This window comes from Cupressus sempervirens, chromosome 5, assembly GCF_028749045.1.
Source record: "Cupressus sempervirens isolate cs-2001-9-10 chromosome 5, ASM2874904v1, whole genome shotgun sequence".
Lineage (NCBI taxonomy): Eukaryota > Viridiplantae > Streptophyta > Pinopsida > Cupressales > Cupressaceae > Cupressus > Cupressus sempervirens.
Window position 1 is genome coordinate 56,256,933 of NC_143122.1, and position 25,566 is coordinate 56,282,498.

Consider the following 25,566-nt stretch of genomic DNA (forward strand, 5'->3'; position numbering starts at 1 on the left):
TATTAATTCAGCTTAAAACATAACCTTCAGAAATATGACTTGGAACATATGTTTAAATCATTGGGAATTATCTGCACTTTATTCAGCTAAATAAAAGAATTTCAGTTTAATCACTAATGGACTACAAAATAGACTAACTCAAACCACTTGAACTTTTCCCCACACATTCACACCAAACCTATGCGGAAGTTCCCATCCAAGCTAAAAAAACTCCAATATGCTACTTACATAGAAGGCCTAATGACAATCATAAGAACCCCCTTCATGGTGGCAATCTGTAGTTCTCTTATACAATTTAAACTTGATCGTTACAATACCAAAGTGGCTGAGCACTCTTTCTTACCATAATGGAAAAATCTATTGCAAGTACTGCTGCATACAGTAATGTAATAATCTCTTGAATGTTTACGCATCTAACTCAATAGGGAATGAGAATTGTTAAATAGTATACTATGTTTCCCATATCCCTGTCTTTTGTGGAGGCCAATAGAGAGTGGATCAATCTCTAAGGATCACAAGACAGCGTGCAAACTATACCGCATGTTTGCATCAACAGCTCTAAAAAGTTATAATACCTTTTCAAATGGGTATAAAATTTGAATAGAAACAAACATTATATGCATGGAACATCAAGACATGGTAAACATCATGTTTTGGACTTCTTACATTTAGAATTTTAAAAAAATTAGAAACCCCTTCACAAAGTGCTTATTGATGACGGAAACTTATGAAATTCATTTAAAGGTAAATCAAACTACTAATACCTGAGACTGTCAATAGCAGCAGCCTCTGCAGTGGTGAAGCTATCACCAATGTTGCCAATGTAACTAGAAGTACCATTCAAATTAGAAACACCATCATTATCTGCAAACATAAACACAGGTGAGAAGAAAGAAGTAAAGATAGATTGAATATTAAATATTCCAATTTCCAACACCACAGTAGCAAGAGTTTCCGAGAACAAATCTACAGCATAGATTTATTACATAGTTACACCACCTTGGGACATGGTGACAAGTTTGCAGGTAGGGGGGACAGAGGAACCTCAATTTTGGGTATACTATACATGTAGTACTTAAAATACTGGCTATGAAAAGATGTATAACAATAAAACAGTAACTGTAAGATAATAAATTAGAATTACTAAACAGTTGAACATTGCATTGAACATTGAACAATAAAATTTTACATAGTCGAATCAGAAAATGGAAGAATTCTATTTTGTGTTATACATTAGATATCAAAAGTATAAGTCTTTAATCATAAAGATGACTACATTGAGTAGCATGATACCAAAATAAGTACAAACTACAAGAGATGCACCCCACAGACCCCTAGGGCAAGAATAGAACCCATAAAACAAATAAAAAATATTTATTTTTTCAAATGCACTTTATCTATCTATTGCGACAGGGGACCCCTAGGTATCTAACCTATCCCCTCTGAAGACCTTTGGGCGTCCCTCTATCCCCTTAGTGGATGCTAGGACGTCCCCGCATTTCTGGCGAAATGACAGTGATTTGGTAGCGCCACCGGAGACGATGTCGGAACATCGTCCCCAAGTCCCCTATGTGTCTACATTCCAAGGACGTTGGGGATTTTTGGGGGGACATATCTCCAAGGGACACTAATTTACTATTAAAAATTATGTCTCCTAGGTCCATGGTCTCAATCATGGAACAAAGAGCACAATAAACATTAGTTAATACGCCATAAGCACTCACACAAACAAATAGTGTTCAAAACTTACATATACATAAACATAAATCAAATGCCATCTTCCTTACTAAAAACTGGGGCATTCCCAAAATGGATAAACTATGCACTCTCAGATAAAGAAATCAACATGCTTAAACAACCTACATATAAACAAGCATAAAATAAATGCAATTTTCTTTAAAGTGGGCCATTCTAGAATAGGCAAACAATGCACTGTCTAGGTATAACCAAATATATATATATATATATATATATATATAGACACACACACACACACATAAAGACATACATAAGAACCCTCAAAAACTGATTTTTGACATAGCAATATCCATGGGAAATAGTAATGGTTTTAATATCCTCTCATTTCATGAAAATCTATGTACATGCTACCTCAAAATGTTAGAAACCCCAAATTTAAACTACTATACTAAAATTAAATTGATTTAAAGATATTCCCAAAGTGCTTGTAAAATTAAAAATTGGAAAATTTCTTTCAGTGATTCAATTAGAGATATGAATGTGAGATTTACATCTCTTAGAAGCCTTTGAAGAAGTGTAAACAAATCAAATGGATATGTCTTGATACAAGATGGACCAAAACAAACATCGACAGTGCTTTAAAGGGGTACCTAGGGTCGAATGGTATCGGTTGTGTTGCCTAGGACAATAGAGGAATCATCCTAACAATGGGAGCAAAAAGAATATAGGATTGGATAAACAATGTGATGCAATCATTAGTGGCTCTACAACCTATAAGGCTTGGTAGGAAAATAAGGACTCCAAAGCTACATTTTCAAGGTGATTTGTTAATAATAGTAGGTGCGATAATGACGAGTTCAGTGCCAACATAGCATTTGCAGAAATACATTAAGATCATTAAGGAATAATTGAAATTCTTTTAAGGTTATCAATCAGTGAAGCGGAAGGGGGAAATGTCGACGATTGTATTTTTAGCAATGATAATTGTGTTGAGGTAAGTGAATGATGAGATGTAGTAAAGTGGACACTCTTGCCATAAATGTTCCGTTGGGAAAATGTGTGTTGGAATGGTAGACATGTGTGAGGAGTCTTTAAGAAGGAACATGCAATGAGAGATGGGTTCTTGTGAACCACTACTCATAAAACATGGGTCAATAAGTTTAACTTAAAACTACACAATTGAATCTTGATAGCAATATCACAATTTGACTTGCTATGGAAATATTTCGTACTTATTAATCTAAACATGGGTAAATAAGTTTGACTTAAAACTACACAATGGAATATTGATAGCAATATCACAATTTGACTTAATATGGAAAATATTTCCTATTTATTAGTCTATCATTCTTTTAATTTTAGATTTTCTTATCATTATTTTTTTTTTTTAAAATTAAGATGTTACATTTTAAAATACGGCGTGTCTTTTGTAATTTTATAAAGTTAAATATTTTCAAGTATTTAGCTTAGATGTTTAATTCTTAATGTTAAACTATCAAACTAAAGACTTTTATTATAAAGGATAACTATTCAAGATAATATTGGACTGAAACTGGTATAAAACTCTTTGCAATATAATATGTTTTGCACGTTGATAATGAGTATCTCCTGCTCTAAAATTACTTGAAGATTGTATTAATTTTGTGTTCATTGTATATCGAAAACAGGGCAGGAAAGTACATACATATACGACAATCTCTTAAGAGTCACGACCGATAGTCGTGACTCATATTTGAGTCACGTCCATCGGCATCACTAATCAAAGTTTGTTTATATGATTAAGCCGACCAACGACTTTACACTGCCGCTTCAATACATATGACTTGGATTATATAAGGTTTGATTAGAATCGATGACTTAATTTATCATTTTATGTATTTGTGATTATATATATATATATATATATATATATATATATATAATCACAAATATATATATATATAAGAATATATATATATATACATGAATACATATATATAATATGAATATAAGTTATCAATAGCTCTTTACTAATCTATACATCAACACTCCCTCTTAGATTAGTAAAATAAACACACACAAGAGGTCTTTGATCAGAAGACTTCTTTTATCCAATGTCAAAACATTGTGACATGTGAGAGTTGGCTTGTCAAGATATCACTTTCATGATATTCACCAATCTCTCAAGAGCAATGGCCTCTCAGAAACATCAACTTAATGATGATCACCAAATACTCAGTGTGGTAATGGCCTATCAAAATATCAAGGCAAGATATACACCAAGTACCGAGAATATATCTATACAAACAACTTGTAGATAATCAAATTAATGATATCATCCGCCTAGTTGTTGATTTACAAGATAAAGCCCTTACATGAAACACTTTCACAAAAATGAATCATGCTACAAGTTATTGTAAGGACGTCACTTTACAACAACTTCTACTGATACAAGTGAAATCCTTTTGAAGTTGTCACTTCTTAAAGATTAACAAAGGTTTTATTTATAATATATATAAAAAATGTACAATAACCAATTTCTCTAAGACATGTCCTCAGATTTTACAATCATAACAAGTTCTTTGCGGAAATGTTCCACTTTTATTTTAGCAAGTGGTTTGGTAAGAGTGTCTGCAATTTGATCCTCTATACTAATATATTCCAGCTTGATTACATTCTTCTCAACCATGTCTCGAACATAGTGGTAAGGCATCTCAATGTGCTTTGATCTGTTGTGAAACACAGGATTAAGAGATAGCTTGATGCAGCTCTGATTATCACAATAAATAGTAGTTGGTGGAAGTGGCTTCCCAAATAATCCAAATACAAGTTTCTTCAACCATACAGCTTCTCTTGCTCCCATAGATGTAGCTATGTACTCGGCTTCTATAGAACTTTGTGCTACTGAAGACTGTTTCTGACTAAACCAAGATATCATTGTTGAGCCCAATGTAAAACAACATCTTGAAGTGCTCTTACGATTTTCTGAATTTCCTACCCAATCTAAATCTATATATCCCTTTAAATTTAATTCAATTTTAGTGTATTCGAGACCATATCCAATAGTACCACTGAGATACCTAAGAATATGTTTTGCTGCTACTAAATGAGTTTGTTTAGGTTTGGACATGAACTGACTGAGAACATTTACAGCATAACAAATCTCAAGTCTTGTGTTCACCAAATACATTAAAGAACCAATTATCTTTCGATATAGAGTAGGATCAACACTTTCAGAATCTTCAGTTGCTTCTTTTAGTTTCAGGAGGTTTGTTTGCATAGGAGTTTTCATTGCCTTGCTATCCAACATGCCAAATCTGTTAAGTAGATCCAGAGTGTACTTGCCTTGATTTAGGAAGATTCGCTTTGAATGCTGCCATACTTCTAGTCCCAAGAAATAGTGTAGTATTCCTAGATCTTTCATTTCAAATTCAAATATAAGATCTTGTTTACATTTTTCGATTAGATGATCTTCTCCTATAATCAAAAGATCATCAACATATAAAACCATGATTAACATATCCCCCTATATTACTTTGAAATATAGATTTGGATCTGCAATGTTTTTAGAGAAGTCAAGTTTGGTTAGATGCTGATCTATCCGTTCATACCAAGCTCGGGGAGCTTGTTTCAATCCATATAAAGCCTTTTTCAATTTGCATACATGTGATTGTTTATTGTGTACTTCAAATCCTTCTGGTTGTTCAAGATAAACTTCCTCTTCTATAACACCATTCAAGAATGCAGTCTTTACATCCATTTGATGAATTTTCCATCCTTTGGATGCAACAATGGCTAAAACAGTTCTGACTGATGTATATCTGGCTACTAGTGCAAAAGTTTCCTCATAGTCTATTTCTTCCTTTTGGGAAAATCCTCTAGCAACAAACCATGCTTTGTACTTGTCAATGCTTCCATCTGCAGCATGTTTAATTTTAAATAGCCATTTTGAGGAGACAACTGATTTATTTTTGGGTCTGGGAACAATATCCCAAACATCATTTTTAAGTATGGAGTTATATTCTTTTGTCATGGCATCTTTCCAATGTTGGTGTTTTATAGCTTCTTTTACATTAGATGGTTCAGATTTGGAGATTTCACTTATTAATGCAATGTAACTTGAGCATATATTAGGACATTTCCTCTCCCTAATGAAGTCTGAAGGAATGGAATTGTTTTCTTCAATTAGCTTTTTGGCCCATAGAGGTCTTTTCTTTTCTTCAAAGGTGTGAGTAATGTCCATGGGTTCAATTGATTTATCTTCCTCCAGTAGAGACTCCCTCTCATTTTCAGAGTTTTGTTCTTCTAGAGTTTCTTCTGAATTTGATTCATCTTTAGATCTTTTGTAGGCCAAATCTTCATCAAATATTACATCTCGACTTAGTTCAATATTCCTTTGTCCAGGGATATAGATGCGATATGCTTTTGAAGTTTCACTATAACCTACAAAGATTCCTTTCTTTCCTGAGGGTTCTAGTTTGGTTCTCTTTCCTTTAGGAATATGTACAGAGACAGGACAACCAAAAATTCTTAGATGTTTAAGATCAGGTTTCTTTTCGGTAAATACCTCTTCAGGGATCTTAAATTCAAAATAAGAGTGGGGACACCTATTTTGAAGGTAAACAGCAGTACTTGAAGCTTCACCCCAAAGAAAGGTTTCAAGATTTTGATCATGAAGCATTGCTTTAGCAGAATGAACTATAGATCTATTATTTCTCTCAGCTATTCCATTTTGTTGGGGATTATAAGGAACAGAACACTCCCTCTTGATCCCAACAGTTTTACAATAATCCATAAATATATCAGAAATGTACTCTTTACCATTGTTTGTTCTTAATACTTTTATTTTCTTTTCAAAAACGTTTTCTACAAGAGCTTTAAACTCTTTAAATTTGGTCAGGATTTCCTCAAATTCTTTACTTTTAAGAAAATAGATCCATGTCTTCCTAGAGAAATCATCCACAAATATGATGTAGTACAGAGAAACTCCTAGAGATGAAACTGACATATGGCCACATAAGTCTGAATGGATAAGCTCTAGAATATCTTTGGATTTGGTTTGACTAATATGGAATGTACTTTTGATATTCTTCCCTAGAACACAACCTTTACAAGTTCCTTCATGGTAAGGATTAATTTTAGGTATACCTGTTACCATTTTTCGTATGGAAGGTAATCCTCGAAAATGAAGATGAACTAGTCTCTTGTGCCAAATTTCATTTTCTTTGAAAGAATCATGAATTAGGGCTGAATGAGAGAGAGAGTTAATCTGATAAAGACATCCATGTCTAGAGCCAATTTTGTATGCATTTTTTATGTTAGAATTCTTAGGCCAAGCTAAGACCTTTCCTTCCATAAATGTAATTCTGAGTCCTTCATCTTCAAGAGCAGAGACAGAGAGCAAGTTTCTTTTTATGCCAGGTACATATAGTACCTTAGTAAGTTCAATTGTATTCCCTGATTTCAAATGAATAGTACATGTTCCTATTCCCATTACGAGGTATCTTGTATCATCTCCAATGGTTACTTCATGAACAGTCTTCTTGTAGAGAGTCTAACTGTCTTTTAAAACCTGTGATGTGTCGAGAGGCTCCGCTATCAATTACCCAAGTACTTGATCTGTTTGATGCTTCACTGGAGAGTGCTGAATAGAAGGCATTGTGTTCAGAATTTTCATTAGAGTTTTGTGTGGTAGCAAATGAAGCTTGTGACTTAATTCTATCAGGACATCTAGATGCTGGATGTCCAAATTTATCACACCTATAACATTGCATTGTGGAGAAATCAATGTGCTTTTTCCTTCCTTTGAATTTTATTTTCTTCTTATTTACTTGAGTAGAGAGAACTTGTAACTCTTCTTTTAAGGAAGAAACATTTTGGCCTCGAGCTACTTGCATACACTCTTCTTGTATACAGTCAGCTTTAAGTCTTTCAAATTTAGGTAATTTTGACTTAGAGCATACCCCTTGTCTGAAGGTATCCCATAATGATGGAAGACCTTTTAGAGCCATTATTGTTAATTCCTTTCCATCATAGATGTGTCCAATGGAAGAAAGTTGATTTCGAAGATCAGTTATCTCATAAAGTAGGAGGAAATTTTCTCTCCTTTATTCATTTTAATGTTTGACATTCTGTCCTTTAATTTAATGATCCGAACAGTATTGTTTATCTCAAACATATTTTCAAGAGCATTGTACATCTCATGTGCAGTGTCTAGTTCTGAGATTACAGGAAGTAGATGAGTTTTAACACCATCCACGATGATTTTCATAGCTTTATTGTTGTCACTCTCCCATTTTTCTAGTTCATCATTTCCTTTAGGTGATGGGTTAAATTTCTCAATAAACTTATTTAAACCATGTTCTTTAAGTATAAGTTTCAGACGTAGTTTCCAGCCTGCAAAATCTAAATCACCTTCTAGTCTGTCTTCAAGCCTCATACCATTCACCATTTTATTAATAATATCTGATGCTTCTATAACCTGGATAATTGTAGTCTGATATCAGGATACTCCTTTTAAACCTGCTCCGATACCATGTTAAAGTATCAGACTAAAGACTTTTATTATAAAGGATAACTGTTCAAGATAATATTGGACTGAAACTGGTATAAAACTCTTTGCAATATAATATGTTCTGCACGTTGATAATGAGTATCTCCTGCTCTGAAATTACTTGAAGACTATTAATTCTGTGTTCGTTGTATATCAGAAACAGGGCGGGAAAGTTCATACATATACAGCAGTCTCTTAAGAGTCACGACCGATAGTCGTGACTCATATTTGAGTCACGTCTATCGGCGTGACTAATCAAAGTTTGTTTATATGATTAAGCCGACCAACGACTTTACACTACCGCTTCAATACATATGACTTGGATTATATAAGGTTTGATTAGAATCGATGACTTAATTTATCATTTTATGTATTTGCGATTATATATATATATATTAAATATGAATATAAGTTATCAATAGCTCTTTACTAATCTATACATTAACACTTAATATATTTAAAATAAAAAATTTAACCATTTAGAGTTTCAGTTATAATTTTTAAATAATTGATACTGATGTTTCTCAAACTTCTAAGGTCCCATACTAAGAAAGTTGAACAAACTGCGGCACAAATTACAAATTTTGCTTTGCCTTGTAGTCTATTTTTAGCTCATATATTCATCATAAAAAGAAAATCGATAGAATAAAGATCCTGGTTAGTAGTTTGTTTCATCCAAGCTTGTAGAGAATATACTGCTACATTATTTGTACCTTTCATATTGAATGTCCACTTATTTTTCCTCTACGAAGAACAAGCTAAAAATGTAGACTGTCACTGAGAATGAAAAATGCATTTTAAGTTTAAACCCTAAATTTCAAAGACAATAAAATTCACTTATGTCGACATACAAGGTATGTAAGGACTCCGAAGGGCTGCCTCAAGCATTGCTTTGAAATCAAGGGCGGCAGAAACAGCAGGCTCCACTCCAGCCTGTGAAATCATCAATCACATATTGAGTGCCTATTGTAACATACCAAGATAGCAAGCTAATGAATACACATATGTACTACAAGATAGTTGCCAAAACAATCAAGAATAAGAAGATAGGGAATATTCAAAAGTCTTAAGAAATAACGTGATCAAAATAACAAATCCTGTTCACAGATCTTTGAATGTTAAAAAACAACACCATTGAGCAACTAGGAAACTGATTATTCCACCTCTGAGTCCGCTCTTTTTTCTCAGATGAAAGAGTTAAAAATTGCACAAGGATGAAGATCAGAATAATAAGAGGCCACAAGTTACATTGGAAAGCATCAGATCTAACTACATGGGAAAGTTCCTTGTTTTAATGAACAAAAATATTGATATGAAAATTTTTTTAAATGAGAAACAGTTCCTGAAAGGAACACTGCAGAAGCTTCTATCAATAAGAATCAATCAAAAAAACCAAATTATAGTAGTTCTCAACGGTATTCTAAAGTAAACATAATATCAGCAAAACAGAACATAGCCTCCACACCCATGTAGAAAATGAAGTCTTGATATACTCAGAGTAAACAAAAATAATCAAAAAACTAGATAAAATATCAAAGATAAGTGAATTCTAAAAAATATTGCAATCAGGTATTCTTCCAAGTTTGGGGGACCAGCAAAACAGGGTCTAGGGAACAGCAAATACTTTCCCAGATTTCATGACAGTGAGGGATCGGCAAAGAGACAATTATTAGAATAATATGTAAAATTTATATTTAAAGTTTATTTTTTAAAATGTCTGAAAAATAACATAAACAAAGTAAAATAAGCTGAAATTTTGAAAGGTAAGTATAGTAACAATTCATTGACTCCCTAATTGATCTGATCGATTGCTACTCATAAACATAATGATAATAAGAAAAACAACTGAGAGATACCAAACAAGGGAATGCTAGATCATGCATAGTACATAGGTACATCAAGCTACAAGCTTAGAATCTGTTGGAGTCAAATGATCTCGGGAACTGTTTCTCCTCCTCTTCATCTCTCTTGATCTTCCTCTTCTTTTCCCCTTTGTGAGGCCTTTCTAGGTTTCTCTTCCCCTACCAGTATTATCTTGGTCAAGTTTAGTGCTCATCCTTTCAGAATTTGCTCGATCTTTGATCTGGTCTGGTTACTTCAAAGACTCAAAGGCTTTGTGGATTTTGTTGATGGCAAATACTGTTATTCCTACTTGCCCGACCGTTCCTCAACTTCGATTGTAGCTTCAAACCCTATTGGTTGCGCTTGGTGTTGGTATGCTCAGGGGCTTTGCGGATTCTATTGATGGCAGATACCATAATTCTTACTTGGCCTACTATCCTCAACTTCGATTGCAGCTTTAGACCCTACTAGTCGCGCTCGGTGTTGGTATACTCAGGCCTCTGGTCTTCTTCACTCTGTAGGTATCGATACTGACCGCCTTCCTCCCTCTCAATACTCCCTAGACACTCTCACTCATGTTGTCTCAACTTGATCAAAGTTAAATGAGATTACCAGGATGGACATCTATAGAAGGTTTATTCATGTGACTTGGATCAACTCACGTATGGCCTTCTATGTGGAGCACTATATTGACATTGAGAATGATATTATTTTTCAGCCTTTTACTCTTCCCGGCGGTGGCCTTGTGCATCCAAACAAATCACCAAACTAGCAGAGATGAGTGGTTTTGTCATTGTTGTGGCATAGTAGTGGCTGAGACTGAGATCCATTTCCTATTCTATTGTTTGATTTACTACGAGATTCGAGGGAGGTTCCATTGCTTATTCAGAAAGTGTGGATCATTATCCTCCTTCAAGTATGATGATCAGCGAATATTCGCCAACTGGCTAATCTCACTCATTGGGGACCCCAAATTTGGCTAATGTTTTTGCATTTTTGGGGTGGCCATGTCGCCTAAACTTTACAAAAATTGGGTCATGCTTAGGCTAATCGCCAATAATAATACAAAAGTATTTGTATTTTAGTGATGACTTCGCCAATGGAATCTAACTTTCCATGCAGTAAATTAAATATTTTCACCTACAATTTCCAAGGCATGTCTCAATCGATGGTCATAGTCGCTAATATTCAGTAAAAATTTAAGTTAGGTTAGGTTACAAGTGTACATTTGACATGTGTTTCTATTCTAGAGACTTTCCACTAAACATTTTATCCTCTCTCATTTTGGCATGATATAGATTTGATTGGGGGCATGTGTATTTTTATTTTTGGGACTTTCTTTAAAACTTGATATCCTTTTAAAAATTTGGTCAGAAATAGGATTTAGGCCATTGATTTATGATTATCCAACAGTTATAAATAATAGAGGAGCTACCACCAAACCACCGTTCAATAATTTGGAGGGAAACTGTAATGATAAAAGTGGGCTAAATTTAACCATCAAGTTTGATAATTAATTAGCCTCTATCTAATAATAAAATCATGATATTTAGGTATGTGTACTTTTGTCCACGATTTTCATCAATAATAAAAGATTAGCTAGGATTTTATAGAATTTTCATACGATTGAAAAAACATCGCCAATAAAATTAAATTTTTCCCTACTAAATAAAAATTGCCAATAGAAATTTTTTTCTTCCCCTAAACTGATGTCCAATTTGCCAAAATTTTAATCTTTTTTCCAAAGGCGGGTTTCTTAAAGTTACCCCTGTCAGCAATGCCTTACACTCTATCTCCAAGAAGCCTTTTGTCTTCAAGCTCTTCCTCTTCGGGAGTCTTCACCTCTAGATCTGCATCCCTTCATCAGCTTATCACTTCCTTCTTCATTCTGGTTACCTCCCCTAGAGGAACCAAGAGGTGTGAGAGCCCGTCCACTACTACTCACATCAGTTCGATGACACTATGCAAAGATCACACATAAGCACCACCAACAACAACGGCCCTCCTCTCTCTAACGGCATCTTCAAACTTCTCCACGCTCAGATATTTATCCTTCAATGTCGGGCAACACTTCAAAGACTGTGAATCGCTACTTGTTTGGTGGTTTTGTAGTCTCTCTTGTTTAGTGTTGTCTCTCTTTGTTTGCTTCTTGCTATGTTGTTTTCCTTTTCTCAGGCATTATTTGGTGGTCATGTTGCCTTCCGGCCTCTATTTCTACTTTCAATCCCTTAGGCCCATTTGTGGTATCTTGTTGGACATTGATATCTTATCTTATCCTAATACTTTCTATTCTAGATAGCTAAATTTTGGAGCCCCGTTGCCCTAGTTTTGGTCATCTGTGTACAATAATATTTTTTCTTTCTTTATTCTTCTTCCAATTTCCTCCATTCTTCATCCTTAAGGCTATCAATTTCGGACCAAGTTTCATTCAATCGGTTTAGATGATCTTTAGGTTTCCTCTACTTGCATCACTATTAATGGGAGACAATCATCTACCTTTGGGCTCTTCAAATCCATCTGCCAAGAATGTCCTCTTTCCCCTTCTTTATATGTTCTTGCGGCTGAAGGGTTTGGTTATATGTAGGATTGGACTATCTCAGTTGGTCATATCAAAATTTCCTTGCCTGAGCCACCATCTCAACTCGTCAATGGCTATTTTGCAAATGATTCCTTTCTCACCTTGATTGAGGACGAGGAGACCGTCAAGGCAACTCTTCAATGTCTTGATTTTTTTTGTCAATCTGTTGGGTCTGCCATCCAATAGCATAAAACCCAATGTTACATGGCATCCTTTCTTTTGGCTACACCTTGGATTCTTCAATATGGGTGGAAGTGGATTCAACGTGAAAATCTTTCAATTTATTGGCATTCCCTTTTCCTTTCAAGGGTCTCTTGTAGACCTGTAGAATGTTGTTCTTGCTTGGATAGAGAAAAAGTTAGCTTACTGGATCACCAAGCCACTTTCCTTGGCTGGAAAATTCCATATTTGCTCAAAAGTGTTGGCTTCTACGCAATTAATATTCATCTAGTTGCGCTTTGACAAAAGATTCCTACAAAAAACTTGAAAAGCCCTTGTAAGATTTCTTATCGGCTTTTGGAGCTGATCATCGTGTTTTTCATAGAGTCACCTTGGAGAATTACTTCCTTCAAAGAGAATTTGGAGGTCTTAGCCTATTGTCTACCCAGAAGCATGGCTTAGCCTTATGTGTTGAATGGGTTCTTAAAGACACTTCTAGCAATAAGGCCTGAAATATTCTTCTCAAGCATTGTATTTCATCTAGACTTTCTATTCATGGACCTACTTGGAAAGGGGTTGGTCTTGAAACCCTGTCTAACATGCCTAGGAGGCTTGAAAACCATGGCTTCAATGGGGCGAAGTTGGTTTTTGTTAAATCCTCTCATTCAACTAGCATAATATATGGTGGCCTCCACTAGTTCAATCTTAGGGACTTCCTTTAGCCAAAATCCCAGGAATACATGCTCTACATTTTCACAAATCTGGCATCCACACTCCAAGAAATCTTTTTTCTGGAGCTACTATTTATCTTTGTTCCTAAGATGATCTCTAGGTCCAGTTTTGTCTCCTGCTCAGATCGATGGACTTTTAACCTAGTGTGCGTCTCAATTTTACGATTGAATATCCTACATAATCTTGGCATTTAATTTGTCAAGCCATGGTGGAAAGACTAGAAGTGGTTCCCATGTACTCCTTTCTATAAGTATGATCCCAAGATGCACGACCAATGGTTGGTCCCCCATTTGCCTATGGTCAACATCTTCAACCAACGATGGCATTTGCAATCTTCATAAAACGAATTGAGACTCAAATTCCTCACGGTTTGATCTACCATTATTGAAGCTAAGGTTGCTCTCTTCGCCTAGTGTATTCTTTCCCTTAGGCTTCTAGGCTTCGACACTCTGGGTGTACCAAATCTACAATGCCCTTTCTATGGGCAGCCAAAGTCTTTCAATCATATCTTTTGGTTTTGCTGGAAGACTCTCATAAGCTTCCCTTCAAATTTTTGCAGATATGACATGTTTTTGAGATGGAAATCCTCTTCACTTTTTGGAAAGATATAAATGATATTCTTTTCACTCACAGCTTTCTAGATATTAATGTTTCTATGTATACTAAAGCATGTATATGTAATAATGTAATTTTGTAGATACAAATGCAAGCTAATATACTGGCGCTGGAAGACTCTCGTAAGCTTCCATTCAAATTTTTGGAGATATGACATGTTTTCAAGATGGAAATCCTCTTCACTCTTTGGAAAGATATAACTGATGTTCTTTTCACTCACAGCTTTGTAGATATTAATGTTTCTATGTATACTAAAGCATGTATATGTAATAATGTAATTCTACATATACAAATGCAAGCTAATATAGTGGCCCTGGAAGTGGCCCCCTTGCAAGAATTACTTCAGCATTGGAGGAATGCCCCTTGAACAGTTGCATTCCTCCAAAGTCTTTCAAAGTCTTTGCTTTTGCAGCCAAAGTCTTTCAATCATATCTTTTGGTTTTGCTGGAAGGCTCTCATAAGCTTCCCTTCAAATTTTTGCAGATATGACATGTTTTTGAGATGGAAATCCTCTTCACTTTTTGGAAAGATATAAATGATATTCTTTTCACTCACAGCTTTCTAGATATTAATGTTTCTATGTATACTAAAGCATGTATATGTAATAATGTAATTTTGTAGATACAAATGCAAGCTAATATACTGGCGCTGGAAGACTCTCGTAAGCTTCCATTCAAATTTTTGGAGATATGACATGTTTTCAAGATGGAAATCCTCTTCACTCTTTGGAAAGATATAACTGATGTTCTTTTCACTCACAGCTTTGTAGATATTAATGTTTCTATGTATACTAAAGCATGTATATGTAATAATGTAATTCTACATATACAAATGCAAGCTAATATAGTGGCCCTGGAAGTGGCCCCCTTGCAAGAATTACTTCAGCATTGGAGGAATGCCCCTTGAACAGTTGCATGCCACTCGTGGTGTTGTCATAGATTTGTCGATCATTCCTGCCTCCAATGACAAATCTCCGCCCCATGGACACCTTCGTGGCCACAATTCCTTTGCCCACCGCTTAGAGATATCATATTCTCATGCCCCTCGCCACTCCTCTAGTCGAGGAATAGATTCTTGGAGTCTCCACTCTGCTTCACGTCAAGGTGGTTTTGCCTTGACTTGGTCATCTCGTAAAATTGCTCTAAGCGACTCTAGTTGGCCGAACACAGGCATTGATTCCAATCAGCCTACTTCCAAGTGGTTACCATAGCTTGCTCTGGCAATTTCCCTAACTCGGAAGGATATTGAGGAAGAAGAAGATAAATTTGAATATAAATGGTCCCTTCCAAGCTCGACTCCATGCCCAACTAATGTATGGGGCAAGAAGGATGACCATGGTCCTCCTCCCTCAGCTGGTACTACTTTAGCCACTTAAGGTTTAGTTTGTGGCCTCTTCCCATGTCCTTTTATGTTGCTCCTACTATCTAGGCTTAGCTTCATTTAAAGACTCGTGGGGTGATTTCATATCCCCCAACCTTTGTTTTATGAATATTTAGCTTAATATTAATATTTTTGGAAAAGGCCTATTCATAAAAAAAATGGTATCAAATTTAAGCTTTAATTTTGTGTTCATGCCATGACCTTCTTTTTAGGTTTATCTATTTTAGAATGTTTATTTTAATTTTTTTCTGTTTTCTATTATTCAACGTAGGATCACCCTTAAGTGCCTAGGGTGACAAGTGGGCATCAAGACATCATAGGGATATCAAGAAGTCCCCAAAAAAGCCTTAAAATTTGGGAAACCCTCCTAGATGCCGTTAAACATTTCATTAAAAGGTGAACTAAGAACGGGAGATCCTCTCCAAGTCCTCAGGTTCCTAAGGCATTCAAAACATCACCCAAAACCACATAGTAAGTTGAATGAAGAAATACACCCTTCTTCAAAATGATTATAGCGAAACAATTGTTGTCTAATTATTGTTAAAGCCAATCATGTTGTTCGTAGTTAGCGTAGCTGAGGGATAGGTAGTTGTGGTCGCAATGATTCACATCGCAACCCCCCCCCCCCCTCTAGGAGATTATACATACACTCCCACGAATAGAAGAGGGCATCAGTATTAGTATTATTATCATTTATCATTCCGGTTGATAACCTTGTTGATGTAATTTGTGTTGGATATTAATGGAGTACATGGTGGTCCTCTGATATTGTCTTGCATTCACTATCTATAACTTTCGTATAGTAGCATGCATTAAACTACTTACCATAGGCAGTAAGAATCTGGCACCATTGCCTTTACGATTCCAGGAAGCAACAAAGTGGATGGCAAATGGAATGCGGCGGGGCAACTAATAGAAGATGGTGAGAGTAGTCGTAAGGAAGAAAAGAACCCAAAGTTATTCAAAGGTGAATGGGAGTTGATGACAAACTTCATCTTGACACTTCAAGCATCTATTAAGACGCACGTGCGAAGGGAAGCTGCACAAGAAGCAATACCAAAAGGTGTTGTGTGGAGTGCCCTCTGAGTAAGTCTGACGGTAGACCATTTGATGTGTCGTCTCCCATGATTGTTGGCATAGACATTCCTGGCACTTAAAAACTAACGAGAGGAAATCAATTGCGAGAACCGACAAGTTCTCCAAGAGTACTATCACCGACAGGAGGAAGAAGAGAGCAATGAATCTTGTTGTAAGGGAAACATGAAGTGAACCCTGAGTAGGAAACATGAATAAAGGAGAACACAATGTTATGATTATGTCCGAACGGCAACATATTGTATACAAACAATAAACGAATAGAAGTATTCTTGTTTAAGTTATGTGTTGTTTCAATTCCATAAATAATAAGTAGACACGACAAACATATTAATTAAAGATAGAAGTACAAAAGAACAAATAGATGAGAGCAAGGCTATCTAAAGGGCTTTATCACTCCAATATAGGCGGAACGTAGGAAACCGTTCAAGACACTTGTTGAAGGGTTGATGGAAGGAAACCGAGGTGGTACTGTCGACGATGAAGAAGCCCAAGGAGAATCGTGCGGGAGTGATGAATACAGTCAGGAGTATTGTAGATAGTTGTAATATCTCAGACAGGATATTTACTGGTTTCTTTTTAAAATAAAATAACCAGAACTAAAATCTTGTAGGTGTATTTGAACACAATGAAATTAGTACAAATACCAGCAGTTCTTTAACCAGCTTCTTCTTATATTCAACTGAGTAATAGGCAAATGGAATACAATGCGATGTTTGAGCCAGAAATTTCTTCACTAGTTAATAAACAGTTCCTTACAACTTTATATTTAGAATTTCCAAGCATAGGAAAATGTAATACGAACAGCAATCAAAAACCAGTATTTCTCACATAAATCCGTTTGCTTCAAAATGATATTAAAGACTCAAGCATAAAAAATATTACAAATCAGCAGGATAAACTAGTAGTCCTTCAACACTCCAAAATACGTTATTGTATTTTATAGCAACAATACAATAACCAGTACACATAAACCAATCCTAAATACATAGTTAACAGTCGGATTGGAATGATAGGATAAGAACCTGTAAGCGCACTTGAAACACCCGAAGCGATGTTTCCCAAGACAATGGATTTGCGTCCACTGCCTACTAGCACGAGGGGCTACGTCACCAAACTAGCTGAAAGCTGAAGCTTTCTGAAAACTCTCACAAGAGAGAACTGGAAATTTGAATAGTAAATCAAGCATATCCAACAATGAGCCACTTTCTCCTTTTAAAACACAAACCAAGACACTTCGGCTCCTCTCTGATTTCATCCTATTCCCTGGTGACTCTTCAACTTCCCTAAAGCATTTCGTCTTGTTCCTCCTTGCCCCTTTGTTCTTAAAATAACATTAAATCGACCTTTTAAATATTTTGAGCCTAAGTCTCAAAGTCAATTTAATATTGCATGAAATAAGTCTTCAATATTTTCTAATGTTCCAAAAGGGAACATTACAAATCTCCCCTCCTTAAAATTGCTTACCCTCAAGCAATTCATACCAGGATCCCATACGAGTCTACAAGCAGCATTGTAATCCAAACTGAAAACAATGATGGCCAAATTGCGAAGCCAGATGTCCCTTTGCAATCTATCTCTTGACCAAATCCCTGGATCCCATGTAACTCTCTGAAAAAACTCAGCACCTGCACCTGGATTCCCGATCAACCAATACATCGTGTCAAAACTGTTGCCACCTGGATTCCAAAACAATCGAACCCCACATCCATTTGCCATATAGAGGTAAAAATACCTGGTAGCGTCTATAACACAACATCTCTCTACAGCTCTCGCTAAACTCCCATGGATGTGATAACTAACCAACCCATCATGCCAACTGACACTATAGTCGTCCTGTAACCATGTATCCACAAGAGAACTTTGTGAAATAAAAGTAGCAAACCATGTTGGCTACATATCAGTATAATGTATAATCGACAGTTTTCCCTGCAAATAATCCCCCACAAACAACTGGGTTGGATGCTTGCATCCCCTAATCCCACCTTCCGAAGATGGTGAATACCCATCCCATAAAGGATGATATAATTTTGGAACCAACCCACACTGATGCATCATCAAGTCCTCCGTGCGTGGGTCAAAAGAAAAATGATGAGCACTCCTCCCTGTGTATTCGCGGTAAAATGCTCCAACCTCTGTCAATGGCTCATCACTAAAAACGCTTGAATCAAGTAGCTGATCCCTCTGACTCTAAAAATCAAAAAGTCGGTATCCAAAATCAGCTGCATGGAATGAAGTGATAGATTTGCTTCCAAGAGATGGAAACAAATCAACATGAGAGCTATACTCCCAACCAGATGACACTCTGCGAATGCCCTGTGTGGATGACGGAGTAGTGTCGTGCACTACCACACAACTCTCAAGAGAATCCACCCTTGTGACACAAGAGCTACCAATAAACTGTCCTGTATCAACTGTCACAACACTAACCTCAGGAGAACTCAATAGAACCAGTGGTTCTCTACTGTTCTCCATCAAGGTACTCATTCCGGTTGAAACCTGTGTAACCATATTTGTGATAGATGTAACCACATTCCCACTACAACCCGTGGATATAAGATCCTCATCCACTGCCTCTGTATGTAACTGTACTATATCTGCAACCGGTGGAGACTGTGCCAAACTCAACTCCTCTGTAAGCTTCTCAATCTGTAATTGTGACTCTTGAAGGGCTAACTGGGCACCTTGCAAAGAGTCCGTCATCACCTCAAGCTCATGAGTGAGCTTATCAACCTTCTCCTCTTTTCCCTACAATGCAACATAACAAATGCAATCCCATTCGAGAAGAAAATCTCTATCTGCAAGTAGTTGTAGGTAATTTTGTTTCATCATTCCAATCGCTTCTCGGAGTACATGTATCTCTGCAAGGGAAAAAACACTATCACCAGGCTCATTTGTCAAAGGAGTACCCCAACCATTGGTGGCCAACATTTCGCGAGCAACGTCAAAATGCCTAACGGTTGAGGCAACCATCCGGTCATTAACCTTCAATTTTCTTGCTAAATGATGATCCCCTTGTGATGAAAAATTTCTACACAAATCTTCTGATTTGTCATCCGCACTGTGATATGAGGCTGAATCAATGTTACTCACCATATGATAATCAGCATCGTTTATGCTATCATCTAGGCACTCCTCAATATCAAAGGTTTTGTTGCCATGCACCTCATAGGATGACTCAACTAACGAGGTAGATGCTATGGTTATAACAGTATCTTCATGCATTTCCACTTCCAAGATGACTGCGTGTCCATCCACATCATGATCTTGGGATTCATTGTCATCAAATGAATTTTCTGATTCGTTTTCCAAGATCTGATTTTTGCTCTCTATAAAGTCAGCTGTATGATGATCACTAACTGCTGCAAATTCATTATAGAGACTTCTAGACACTATAGAGACCTCTTGTTCCTCTTTCTCTTTGTTCTGTGATGTAGTCCTCTTAACACTGGAAACCATACGTCTTGCCACTTTGTCTAGTTTTGCAGGGTCTGAAATCAAATCATTCATCCTTTTCTGATTTTCATCCAACCTCCTCAAACTTTGTTTCAGCTTCTCCACATTCCAGTCCCACTGCTTTTGGGTACTTGAAGTAAACATGATTAACTAACTGATTCAATGTCCAGTTCACTGTAATAAACTGAGCTTAAATTCTATAATCAGAATGTTGAATGTATAGTATGAGAGGAATTTGTTAAATAATCCACAAACAACCTGGATATGATCTAATGGCACAACTAATAAATTTATTTAACTCCAGGATTTAGTTTTGAAACTAGAGCATTTTAGCAAACACTTGCAGATAATCTAAAGTCTCTGAAACAAATCAGTGTTCTGAGAACAATTTGTGTCACTGTTTCTTCCCAATAAGATATGAATCGATACCACTGTTAAAGTTGGTTCTTTCAAACCCGCTCTCCAAATGCAAGCAGCAAAGGATAGACTCCAGAACCCTGAATGTGATCGCAGATGTTGGGAAAATTGTTTTCATCCCAATTTAGGAATCCGCAGCCTTCAATTCCCTTCTTAGCCGCTTTCTAAGATCTCACAGAAGAGTAGCTCTGTTATTAAATGATTTGTTCTGCAGCAATTTCACAAAGACACTAGAGATTATTGATAACGGATTGTGTTGAGGGTGATTTCTATTATATTTCTTCTGGGTTTCGTAAACAATTCCAATGCTCAGCAATGATACAGCTTCCAAAGGCTTGTACTGTCTTGCTCAACTTTAGCGACCTGGTTCTTTTGTGCAGCACTTGTAACAAGATTCTCAATCTCTGGATTCAGGCTAGGGATCTCCTGCTCTTTCTTGTTAATGTGTTCATTGTCATTCAATCTTCTTTTATCTTGGTTCTCCTCCACAAAGTTGGAGATTTGGATATCTTCCTGGAAAATACTCTGCACATTCTTTGAGCAAATTCAGGAAACTCTCAGTGGGAACTTCAATGATAGCAATGACCCTCAAGTGGCTTTGGAAGACGGAACCTCTTATTCCTTAGTCTGTCGTAAGAGTCATGCATCCAAGTATAGGGCCGAGAGTTTCATAGCTAAGATTTATTTCTTCAAGATTTATTTCTTCTGTGACCTTTTCATTTGTCTCTAAAATATCAAAGGTCGAATTGGAATTTCCTCTTCCACGTGTTATATGGAAACGACAAGCTTTCTCTACCAAATAAAATGAATCAGAATCCACTTACAATTCGGTAAGTGGCACTCCCCAACACCTGTCACTTAATTCAATTTGGAAACTGCCTCAGATGAGTAACGTTGATATCTGCAATGAATAGTGTGTTTGTATTGCCAGCAAATAAAGATTCTTCTTAACTTAGCTGCCTTGGCCGTTATTCGGCAAGCAGTACACCTTATATGTGCTTCAAATCTGATGCTACACACACGATATGATATTGAGTGGATTCTGAGTAACGCTTAAACGTTACTGATAGCTTCTTAACGGCTCCTGCCCATCACCCGAAACTAGCGACGTCCACCAAACTCACACTGATGAAACCGAACACTTCTCCGTCTTGGCAAAACTCCTCCTGTCGAATCTGGTCAAAGCCTTTCCAAATCACTCAAAGACGTGGTTTGTAATTTACGGGAATTCCAAGAACCTGTCACAGAGTCTAAAAAATTTTCATCGTGTAAATTTCAAGGCCTGCATCAACTCATAATACACGATAGCGTCAACTCAATTTGCATCTCCGTTAGCCGAGACTACCGTTCACGACATTTGAAAGGTGCAGAAAGATTTCCAACCCATCACTACTCCAGGCGCTTGATCAAGTGCAACTTCCTCTATGTTGCCCGTCGGTATACTAACACCTGCATTCTGACACTGGCTGCGGCTGACGTGGACCCAAGACACGCCCTGTTAATTCTAGCAACAACCCTGAAAAAATTTGTATCTCCTGCTCACGCATATTCCCGCAAATTCAAAACCCGACTGCTTATAAATCACGCCATTACAATATCCTACCGTCAACACTGCTCACGCACTGAAGCAGCATCGTTCAGATTACTATTCATGCACTATTCACGTTCCTATTCACAGAACTGTTCATGCCACCTTCAATTTGATTTATAGCTTTTCTTTGAACGAATGCTTCCACCATTAATTCCAGAATGGAACTCCGTATGAATTCACCAATCTTTGAAGGAGTCGGCTTTCGTCCAAACCTGTATAATAGTATGTGTTCGAAACAACCTTTGACCCCCTCTGGTGTCCGATATTCTTAATTTCTAGCACTGCGGACATCGCCGCAAACACTAACGTGAATAGCAACAATCGGATTACCGTGTTTTGCTTGCAATATTGTGGACGTTGGAGTGGTGTGCGGCAGCCTTACCTCTGAAAAACACAACCAGAATTCAACACTCCTTGCTCTCTTCGTTAGCTTGCTCGAATGCTCATACCTCCTCTTCTAACGTGTAAAACAAACACTCAAACTTCCAACTGATGCAGCACCCTTAGTCCACCACGGCTTGCAATTCCTTACCCATGCCTGGTCCTATTTTCGCTAGAGATCTCCACAATGGTTAATGCCAGTCGTATGTGCTCAGTCATTGACGTGAAAGCCTCAAAATGAGGTCGCAGCCTGGCTCCAATCTCCACAAAAGTTCAGTCACTCGTAACTCTTACACAATGTCCTGTGAAAGATCCACTCTGCAATGTGGGTGTGACACTCTTCCTCCAGACGCTCAGCTAGCCACCATCAGCTCTGGTATCTTGATTCTTAACCTTGCAATCCGCTACACTATATTTGCTTTCAGAACCTTCCAGCCTTCCTGCTATTACCATCACCCTACTAAAATTCAGAAAGTAGATTCAACACATACGCAACCAGAAACTTTGATATATATTCAGTTCATAAATTCTTCTATTCCCTGTCCTTTGTTGAATCCAATTTATTTATACGAGGTCTGAAGTTTGTTGGATCTAAATGTAATAACCAGTTGCAATAAAAACAAGTTCATTCCTATCTGCAACTCTGTGGAGCATTTGCAGTACAATCTACAGAAGGTTGATCCTCATAAACTATAACCCTTTCTGCCAAATATGTGGCCATGATAAAATCATGCTCAACAACACAAGCAGTTTTCTTTGCATGAAGAATAAATCTCTTGATAACCTATGCTGCAATAATACGCTGCTTAGAATCCAAGTATGCACTTAGCTCATCAATAAGATATACGTCTGTAAAATATTGCGCCTGAAAGGCTGAGGATTTCTTCAAACCGCATAACCTGTAAATTGATGAACCTACAGGCTGGCAAAATACACCAGCTCTGATACCACTGTAATATCTCGGACAGGATATTTACTGGTTTCTTTTTAAAATAAAATAACCAAAACTAAAATCGTGTAGGAGTATTTGAACACAATGAAATTAGTACAATAACTAGCAGTTCTTTAACCAGCTTCTTATATTCAACTAAGTAATAGGCAAATGGAATACAATGCGATGTTTGAGCCAGAAATCTCTTCACTAGTTAATAAACAGTTCCTTACAACTTTATACTTAGAATTTCCAAGCATAGGCAGATGTAATATGAACAGCAATCAGAAACCAGTATTTCTCACATAAATCCGTTTGCTTCAAAATGATATTAAAGACTCAAGCATAAAAAATATTACAAATCAGCAGGATAAACTAGTAGTCCTTCAACACTCCAAAATACGTTATTGTATTTTATAGCAACAATACAATAACCAGTACACATAAACCAATCCTAAATACATAGTTAACAGTCGGATTGGAATGATAGTATAAGAACCTGTAAGCGCACTTGAAACACCCGAAGCGATGTTTCCCAAGACAATGGGTTTGCGTCCACTGCCTGCTAGCACGAGGGGCTACATCCTCCAACTAGCTGAACACTGAAGCTTTCTGAAAACTCTCACAAGAGAGAACTGGAAATTTGAATAGTAAATCAAGCATATCCAACAATGAGCCACTTTCTCCTTTTAAAACACAAACCAAGACACTTCAGCTCCTCTCTGATTTCGTCCTATTCCCTGGTGACTCTTCAACTTCCCTAAAGCATTTCGTCTTGTTCCTCCTTGCCCCTTTGTCCTTAAAATAACATTAAATCGACCTTTTAAATATTTTGAGCCTAAGTCTCAGAGTCAATTTAATATTGCATGAAATAAGTCTTCAATATTTTACAATCTGAGGTCTGCATACGGTGGAGCCGGCGGGCCATCTGTTGTTGCGTCTGGTAGAGACTTCTTTGACCGGCGAAACCCCGCGATTTTCTTGGGGTTCGGAAAATCTAGATAGCATACACGGCTTGGCCATATTCGTGCAAGTTTTGGTGATAGCGAGGCATCCAGCATTCTGATTGAGGGGTCCACAAAACACAGGATCAGTGCAGGGGCAGATTTAAGGGTTTGGTCGGTAGTCTTAGCAACCGGTGGGACCATCCAGTACTAAAGGCTTTGATATTGGCGGGCTTCCAGATGATGATTTTGCTTGATATTGTGTCCCTCTCTTTCAGTGGGCTCCAGCTCGGTTCCATTTGAAGACAACATTATGTGCCTCCAATAGGCGGACAGGCAGATCCCAGGTACGCCTTTTCCCTTTTTCTTGCATCTGATTTTGCACCTGTTCAGGCTTCCTTTGTTTCTTCTCCTAGCATTGGTAAATTTACAACAGTAAAACACCATTAAAAGCATAGCAACAAGGCACCAGTGGGAATGATATGGTCCTCATGGACGGAACAAACGGGGAAATCACAGATACATCTACAGAGAGGATACTTGTAAAAGTATCATTAACTGATCAACCTAAGATAAGAGAGGAACAGTCAGAACTTGATGGGTCCACCTTACATAACACAGGATCTGATAATAACAGGGTGGCAGAGAATCAGATAGTCAGGGCACCCGTAACAGCAGAACAGCAAACTAGTCTGGAAGAAGCTACGAAACACGACATCTCTGGCAATAGTGGCTTGGTCCTGACATACGGGGATAGTTTAATGCACAGCAGCATCATCAAGTGGAATCAAGGGAGCTTCCTCATTATTCCAGAACCCTCAGCCGGACACATGAGTTCATTCAATCTTGGAGGGACAAATGGTAATTTACCCACAAACACTTTGAGCTTATCACAAGCCAGCGGACCACTCACAGGAGGCAACTACATCTATGTGAATGCCAAACAATATAAAAGAATAATTAGGCAGAGAAAGATACGAAAGTTTAAAAATGCAAAAAGAGGGAAGTTAGCAGTTTTACTTCCGAAACCGATTCCACAAACCCCAGACAGCACAAGGGAGGGAGAACAAAGTCTGAGGCCGAATGAAATCTCTAAAACAATTAAGCAGTTTGATAATATCAGAGATATTAATGGTAAAGGGAAGCCAGATAATTCTCAGGTGATAGACACAGTGGAGGATGGGCTACCGAATAATTACAGCCCCACAAGGACAC

General features: G+C 37.1%; 1 protein-coding gene across 3 annotated transcripts in view; it reads right to left on the reverse strand.

The window, feature by feature from the left end:
- The window catches only part of LOC149554531 (uncharacterized), a 107,158-nt gene that overhangs the window by 57,507 nt on the left and 24,085 nt on the right, over positions 1–25,566 (reverse strand). For all 3 annotated transcript variants that reach the window (XM_089828575.1, XM_089828574.1, XM_089828573.1), the window contains exons 6-7: positions 9,082–9,163; positions 765–864 (exon numbers count right to left, since the gene is read on the reverse strand). In XM_089828575.1, coding sequence (XP_089684701.1) covers positions 765–864; positions 9,082–9,163 — 182 coding nt within the window. The remainder of the gene's footprint in view (positions 1–764; positions 865–9,081; positions 9,164–25,566) is intronic.